Source organism: Oncorhynchus mykiss, chromosome 15, assembly GCF_057628025.1.
Source record: "Oncorhynchus mykiss isolate SJ-2025 chromosome 15, ASM5762802v1, whole genome shotgun sequence".
Classification (NCBI taxonomy): domain Eukaryota; kingdom Metazoa; phylum Chordata; class Actinopteri; order Salmoniformes; family Salmonidae; genus Oncorhynchus; species Oncorhynchus mykiss.
The window spans coordinates 54,622,624-54,630,000 of NC_143036.1; the positions used below are offsets into that span (position 1 = coordinate 54,622,624).

The following is a 7,377-nucleotide window of genomic DNA, read 5'->3' on the forward strand; positions in this document are numbered from 1 at the left end:
CATCTTTCTTACCCAGTGTTGTTGTCTGTCTCAGGTGAAGGCAGGCTTTGGGGTGAATCTGATTGGTGTTCTAGTGGTGATGCTGGCCATAACGACCTGGGGCGTGCCCCTCTTCAACCTGACTGAGTTCCCAGACTGGGCCGTCGACAGGAACATCACTGGCAGCTTATAACCACGCGGGGGTGCAGACAGTCGCACAGAGAGAGAGAGAGAGAGAGGCAGAGAGCGGAAGAATGCAGAAGACGTCTCTAAACAGAGACACTCGCCGTCTCTTTTACTGTAAATGCCAAATTGAAAGGGACTGAGGCTTATACCTTCAGCCGGGCTGGTAACGTCTGAGAATCGTGCAGGTTGGGGAAGACTGAGTGGAAGAAGCACCACAAAGGAGGAGTCGCAGGGGCTGCCTTTTCATAGGCGGCCCAATTCAGAATAGTTTTTTTTGTTTGTTTTTTTACCACTAATTGGTATTTTGACCAATCAAGATCAGATATTTTGCCAATAATTGCACAAAATATCTGAATTGGGTTGCCTGTGTAAACACAGCCAAAAGTAGCATGGAATAGACTCCGACTCTAGTCAATGGATCATATTGCCTTTTACTCCATATTACTGTATGTTGCTGCAAGTGTTACGTTTTATGGCGGTTCTAATCTCTCCAACACATAGCCCACCAAAAGAAAAAACATTGATTCACACATGACACAGCATCACTGCATGTCACATAATATTCCTATAGGTTCCGCTAGCACAATAACCACAAAAACAGCATTATATGCCTATGACACCGCTAACTCGGAGTATACTCTATATTTACAGTAGTATACAATCTTCACGGTGTTACATACCGGATCCCTACTGTTAGTGTGCTGAAACACCCTACATAGTACACTACTATTGACCAGAGCCATGGAGAATAAGGTGTCAAGGCAGATAAAAGAAACCAGAGAGAAAACTGCAGAGTAAAAGTGCCTCTCCAATCAATAGCCAAATCATGAGCTGTCTGTCGCTATGACGACAGGGCAAAGTGTACATAATTGTAGACCATATGACTTGTATAAAATGCTTTATATTTTGTTGTTGTTGAACCAATTGAAATGTAACCGTGTGCCTTTTTTTTGTACTTTATTCAGTCGCCATGAGAACGTAGGCGCGTTAAGCAATCTAAATCCCACATCTCGGTCTAGAACTTATCCAAAGTTGCACAAGTTCATACGTTGTGGTTTTAGAAGAAGGATCTAGAACCTTTGTAAATACATGCCAACTTGTGATATAAAAGATGTGCCGTGTGTCAAACCAATCCGACGAAGTGTAACGTTCATGAATAACATTTAACGTTGTGGTTCCACTCGTAGTCAACTCACTCAGAATAGGCCCAGATTCATGGGAAATGAAACCAATGTTATAAAATAATAATGAACCATTGACTCATCTTTATTTAACACAACAAATCACACACACACAGTCACTGTCTATTCATAAATAAAGCATCTCTGCATCCATCTTTGACAATAGCATGAATAAGAAATGAGTCGGTGGTTAAGACTATCCGTTACGGAGCTGTTGATGTGTTCAGTTGATATTTGGTCAAATAAAAGCATTGTCACACCACATACAACCACTTGATGTTGTATTGAGAGAGCAGAGAGACACGGAGAAAGCCTGGAGAACCATTGTCAGTGACTTTTGAGGGGTGCACTTTCCACAGCACTCGCCGTGGTTACGTCACCACACACCTGTCCCCCGTGTGACGCCGGTATGGTCACTAGTCGGAGGCAAGGTGTGACCAAGTTAAGTGCACACTCGAGGAGAGGCTTGAGAATCTGACCGCGGCCCGTAGGTGACATCTACCCCGGAGTGTTCAGGTCCAGGTGTGAGGTCACTGACCTCCAGCGGCTGTCGTCGCTGGGAGGCATAGCAGGATTGTGCTCTTAGTGTCCAGTGACAGTCCACTGCTGTCCATCCTCAACCAGGAGGCCCCTGGAAGCCCTCCTCTCAGTCTTCTGACCAGTGGCTACCGGCTAGGACTGTGACTCTTTAGGCCCGGCAGCAGGCTCAAAGCCCTCCGTCTGCATCTTCTCCTTGTACTTCAAGAAGTCTCTCCTCTTGGTGAAGTATTTCACCTGTCGGTATCAATGTGAGATAGGATGTATTTGAGCAGGACCAGGCTTGGTGACCACAGTGAGTTTACTAATGTAGCTACATCAAAGCCAGTAATAACGGAATTTAGACCACCATGAATAGAAGCAGGGCTTTATATACATACATTCGAAATCTAGCCCTCCCTCTCTGGCTACCTCTGAGACAGTCTGTCATATTCCACAGAGTAACAGGTAGGTTATCGCTAGACCGACACCAGACAGGGAGACTCACCCACTGAGCAGGACAGCTCGCCTCAAACTCTTTCTGGAACTTCTCACAGGAGGCGGCATTGTCCTGGTTATAATCAAGGCACTTCCACAGCTCGTCCCTAGTGCCCCAGCATGCTTTTCTCTGTTTCGAGTCAGGGGCAGACATCGCTGGGCTCGGGGAAATTTACTAAAACAACAAGAGGAAAAAACAGGTTAAGTCAACCACATGGCACAATCTGCAATTTCAACAGCCTGACCTTGCCACTATGTTTGGTAAGGTCAGAGATGGGGGCTGGGGAAATATAATCACTCCTCCACAGTGCATTCGGAAAGTATTCAGACCCCTGGACTTTTACCACATCTTGTTACGTTACAGCCTTATTCCAAAATGGATTAAATAATTTATTTTCCTCATCAATCAATACACAATACCAAAGCACAAACAAGCTTAGAAATGTTTGCAAATGTATAAAAAAAAATGTAAACTCAAATATGACATTTACATAAGTATTCAGACCCTTTACTCAGTACTTTGTTGAAGCACCTTTGCCAGAGATAACAGCTTTGAGTCTTCATAGGGTATGACGGTACAAGCTTGGCACACCTGTATTTGGGGAGTTTCTGCCATTCTTCTCTGCAGATCCTCAAGCTCTGTCAGGTTAGATGGGGGAACGCTGAACAGCTGTTGTCAGGTCTCAGGTTCGATTGGAATCAAGTCCAGGCTCTGGATGGGCCACTCAAGGACGGACTTGTCCCAAAGCCACTCCTGCGTTCTTGGATGTGTGCTTAGGGTCGTTGTCCTGTTGGAAGGTGAACCTTCACCCCAGTCTGAGGTCATGAGCACGCTGTAGCAGGTTTTTATCAAGAAACTCTGTATTTTGCTCCGTTCATTTTTCCCTTGATCCTGACTAGTCTCACAGTCCCTGCCGCTGAAAAACATCCCACAGCATAATGCTGCCACCACCATGCTTCACAGTAGGGATAGTGCCAGGTTTCCTCCAGACGAGACTCTTGGCATTCAGGCTAAAGAGTCCAAACTTGGTTTCATCAGACCAGCCAAATCTTGTTTCTCATGGTCGGTGTCCTTTAGCAGGCCTTTTACTGAGGATTGGCTAACCCAGACGACACTGGGCCAATTGTGTGCCGCCATACTGGACTCCCGATCACGGCCGGTTGAGATACAGCCAGGGATCAAACCAGGGTCTGTAGTGACACCTCTTGCACTGAGATGCAGTGTCTTAGACCACTGAGCCACTTGGGAGGCTTCTGTCTGGCCACTCTTCTGTAAAGGCTTGATTGGTGGAGTGCTGCAGAGATGGTTGTCCTTCTGGAAGGTTCGCCCATCTCCACAGAGGAACTTTAGAGCTCTGTCAGAGTGACCATTGGGTTCTTGGTCACCTCCCTGACCAAGGCCCTTCTCCCCTGATTGCTCAGTTTGGCCTTGCAGCCAGCTCTAGGAAGGGTCTTGGTGGTTCCAAACTTCTTCCGTTGAACAATGATGGAGGCCACTGTGTTCTTGGGGATCTTCAATGCTGCAGAAATGTTTTGGTACCCCTCCCCAGATCTGTGCCTCGACACAATCCTGTCTCGGAGCTCTACCGACAATTACTTCGATCTCATGGCTTGGTTTTTGCTCTGACAACATTGGGACCTTATATAGACAGGTGTGTGCTTTTCCAAATCATGTCCAATCAATTGAATTTCCCCACAGGTGGACTCCAAACAAGTTGTAGAAACATCATGGATGATCAATGGAAACAGGATGCACCTGAGCTCAATTGAGTCTCATAGCAAAGGGTCTGAATACTTATGTAAATAAGTATTTGTCATTATGTAATTTTGCTTTGTCACTCAGTGCTGCCCACTCTCATTGAGAAACTCAAATTGAAGGCCATCCTGGGAACTGCAGGCTTCCATTAGCAACTAGATAATCCTCATAACTACTTGTGTGTGTGATTTGAAAATAATCGGTTCAAGGAGATACAGTGCCCTCCATAATTATTTGGACACGGAATAATTTTCCTTCTTTTGGCTCCGTACTCCAAAAGTTTGGATTTGAAATAAAACAATGACTGAGGTTAAAGTGCAGTATGTCAGCTTTAATTTCAGAGCCCTTCCATACATATCAATTACCGCACTTTTTGTACATCGTCCCCTCCATTTAGGAAAAATTAACTTATGTATATTGAAGTAGTCAATATATTCATGGCACACAATGACTACATCAAGATTGTGACTCTACAAATGTATTGGATAAACATGCTGTTTGTTTTGGCTGTATTTCAGATTTTGTACCCAATAGAAATTAATGGTAAATAATGTGTCATTTTGTATTCACTTTTATTGTAAATAAGAATATAATATGTCTCTAAACACTTTCACACTAATGTGGATGTCACCATCACGGATAATCCTGAATGAATTGTGAATAAGGATGAGTGAGAAAATTAGACACACAAGTATCATACACCCCAGAAATGCTAACATCCCATTATTGAAACGGCGAGAGGTTAGCGTGTCGTGGGGGTATGATATTTGTGCGTCTAACTTTGTCACTCATCTGGTTTAATACATCCAATTATTGGTACCACGATTGTCTTCAAATTGTGTAACAAATGCAAATGATTTGGTCCTATGTCAAGTGTACGCAGACGGGAGGGGTATCATGTGCCAGTTGACCCTAAATGCTGCAATTGTGGTGGTGAACATGCACCCGAATTTCTGTAGTGTCCTGTTCGGCTCAAAGAGATGGACGGCGTCTAGAATAAAGGCTGTCCAGCATGTCACCTCTCCAGGGGCATTGAGAAGAGTGGAAGAAAATAATGATGTTGAAGAACGAATGTTAGTAGGAGGAGACGCCAGATAATATTATTTGTCAACAGAGGGATCCTGACATGTTGCATGTGAAAGAAAGTGGACTTTGTGGCGTTTATTTCATTGGTTATCAACTGCAAAGCGCACACAGAGAGGAAATCAGAGGGGGAAAAAGTCATTGTTGTGAGTGCGGATGAGTGTTTCTTTGTGACTCAGGGATTTTACAGCAGAGGCATCCTGTCGATGAATGCGCCGTCCTCACTGCCACCTGAGACTGTTTAGGGATGTGATTTTTATATAAAGGGTTCCCTCCCTGTTAGTGAGCATTTATCCACTGCCAAGATAATCCATCCACGTGACAGGTGTGGGATATCAAAAATCGAATTAAACAGCACGATCATTAAACACATGCACCTTGTGCTGGGGAGAATAAAAGGCCACCAAAATGTGCAGTTTTGTCACACAACACAATGCCACAAGTTGAGGGAGCTTGCAATTGGCATACTGACTGCAGGAATGTCCACCAGAGCTTTTGCCAGAGAATTGGATGTTCAATTCTCTACCATAAGCTGCCTCCAACATAATTTTAGAGACAAACACAATTGCATTTTAAATGGCAATTTGAATGCACAGAGATACCGTGACGAGATCCTGAGGCCCATTGTCATGCCAATCATCTGCTACCATCGCCTCATGTTTCAGCATGATAATGCACGGCCCCATGACGCAAGGATCTGTACACAATTCCTGGAAGCTGAAAATGTCCCAGTTCTTCCATGGCCTGCATACTCACCAGACATGTCACCCATTGAGTGTGTTTGGGATTCTCTGGATCTACGTGTACGACAGCATGTTCCAGTTCCTGCCAATATCCAGCAACTTCGCACAGACATTGAAGAGGAATGGGACAACATTCCCCAGATCATAATCAACAGCCTGATCAACTCTATGTGAAAGAGACGTTTCACGCTGCATGAGGCAAATCAAATGGTTGTCACCTCAGATACGGACTGGTTTTCTGATCCACGCCCCTACCTTTTTTCAACTGATGCGTATCTGTATTCCCAGTCACGTGAAATCATTAGATTGCGGCCTTTTTGAATTCATTTCATATATGAACTGTAAATCAGTAAAATATTTGTCATTGTTGCGTTATTTTTGTTCAGACTACAAGCTGGCGAGCTCTATTATAAATCAGTGACGCATAAACCAACGCACACATATCCTTTTTTTCCTGAAGCCCTCATATTCAACAGCCCCGACAGAGGTAAGGAGAGACTATAGAGGCTTTTAGCTAGCTGATTTACAAGTTTTATTCCTCGAGAATCAAGCTCCAACCTTACAGATTGTGCCTTACTAGCTTACTCTGTTTCCAAGCCAAACTATTATCAAATAAGCTAGCTAGCTAATGCGCACACGTTATAATCTTGACAACTCACCATGAATGTTTATATCACTACTCCGGTATGAATAGTTTGTTCAATAATGCCAAAAAGAGCATTTAGTTGTGTAACATGTTTCCCCAGTGCATTCAAGGACAGCTGCTTGTGGAGTAAGGACTTCCGTCGCATCTCAGTGACGCAAAAGTTTGGGGTTTTTCACCATAGAGAATGACAGAGGCCTCTGGTAGCCAAAAGGCTATTTATCACAGAGTTTCGAAACCCAGAGACACAACATCGAGAGACTTCCGGGAACGTCACGAAACAGACAAAATAGGGGGTTTGGGGTTTGGGGTTTGAGAAGTCATTGAGAGAAATTAACAATTATTCCTTAGTTGTTAATTGTCTCGAAATCTAAAGGCACAACCTAGATTCCAGCGAATGTCTTAAGCAGTTTAAAATTGTATTACTCCGACCTCATGATCCCTAATAAATACAAATACAAAGTGACAAAAGGAGTGCCTTTGAATTGACAGCCTAAACATGCACAGTTCGGCGCCAGAAGACCGTCAGACCCTATGACGTGTTTCTATGCATGAGCTTAGCTAGCCAACGTTGCCATGACATCGCCTACAAGTGTGATCATTGGATATTGTAGAAGCAGTTTTAGCCTATCTTTGTATTGTACTGTCTTTGATATTAGCATGGGCAGCACCGTTGAGGGCTTCCACCATTTTAATGTAGTCAACTGGGTGGGATAGCAAAACGTAAATGGCTGATCCTTCCTGGGGACCCAGTTGTAGTCATGTCCAACCAGGTCATCAGGAGCGATCAGC

The 7,377-nt window shown here is 44.1% G+C and overlaps 2 protein-coding genes across 2 annotated transcripts in view; one reads left to right on the forward strand and one right to left on the reverse strand.

The window, feature by feature from the left end:
* Positions 1 to 1,418, forward strand: part of LOC110490263 (solute carrier family 13 member 4) — a 23,096-nt gene extending 21,678 nt beyond the window's left edge. The window contains exon 15 of the mRNA XM_021563554.3: positions 35 to 1,418. Coding sequence (XP_021419229.1) covers positions 35 to 172 — 138 coding nt within the window. The 3' untranslated portion in view covers positions 173 to 1,418. The remainder of the gene's footprint in view (positions 1 to 34) is intronic.
* Positions 1,411 to 6,731, reverse strand: LOC110490264 (cytochrome c oxidase assembly factor 6 homolog). The gene is made up of 3 exons (XM_021563555.3): positions 6,602 to 6,731; positions 2,371 to 2,535; positions 1,411 to 2,120 (listed from the first exon to the last, which is right to left on the reverse strand). Exons 2-3 carry the CDS (start codon positions 2,512 to 2,514, stop codon positions 2,019 to 2,021), a joined length of 246 nt encoding a protein of 81 aa, XP_021419230.1. The 5' UTR covers positions 2,515 to 2,535; positions 6,602 to 6,731; the 3' UTR covers positions 1,411 to 2,018.
* Between the last annotated feature and the right edge of the window lie 646 nt (positions 6,732 to 7,377).

What these genes read in the sequence shown, in the direction of transcription:
- LOC110490264 (XM_021563555.3), bottom strand. Translation starts at nt 2,514, where the DNA reads ATGTCTGCCCCTGACTCGAAACAGAGAAAAGCATGCTGGGGCACTAGG. An exon ending in CGAGCTGTCCTGCTCAGTGG is followed by an intron (nt 2,121 to 2,370) that starts GTGAGTCTCCCT and finishes TGATACCGACAG; the next exon opens with GTGAAATACTTCACCAAGAG.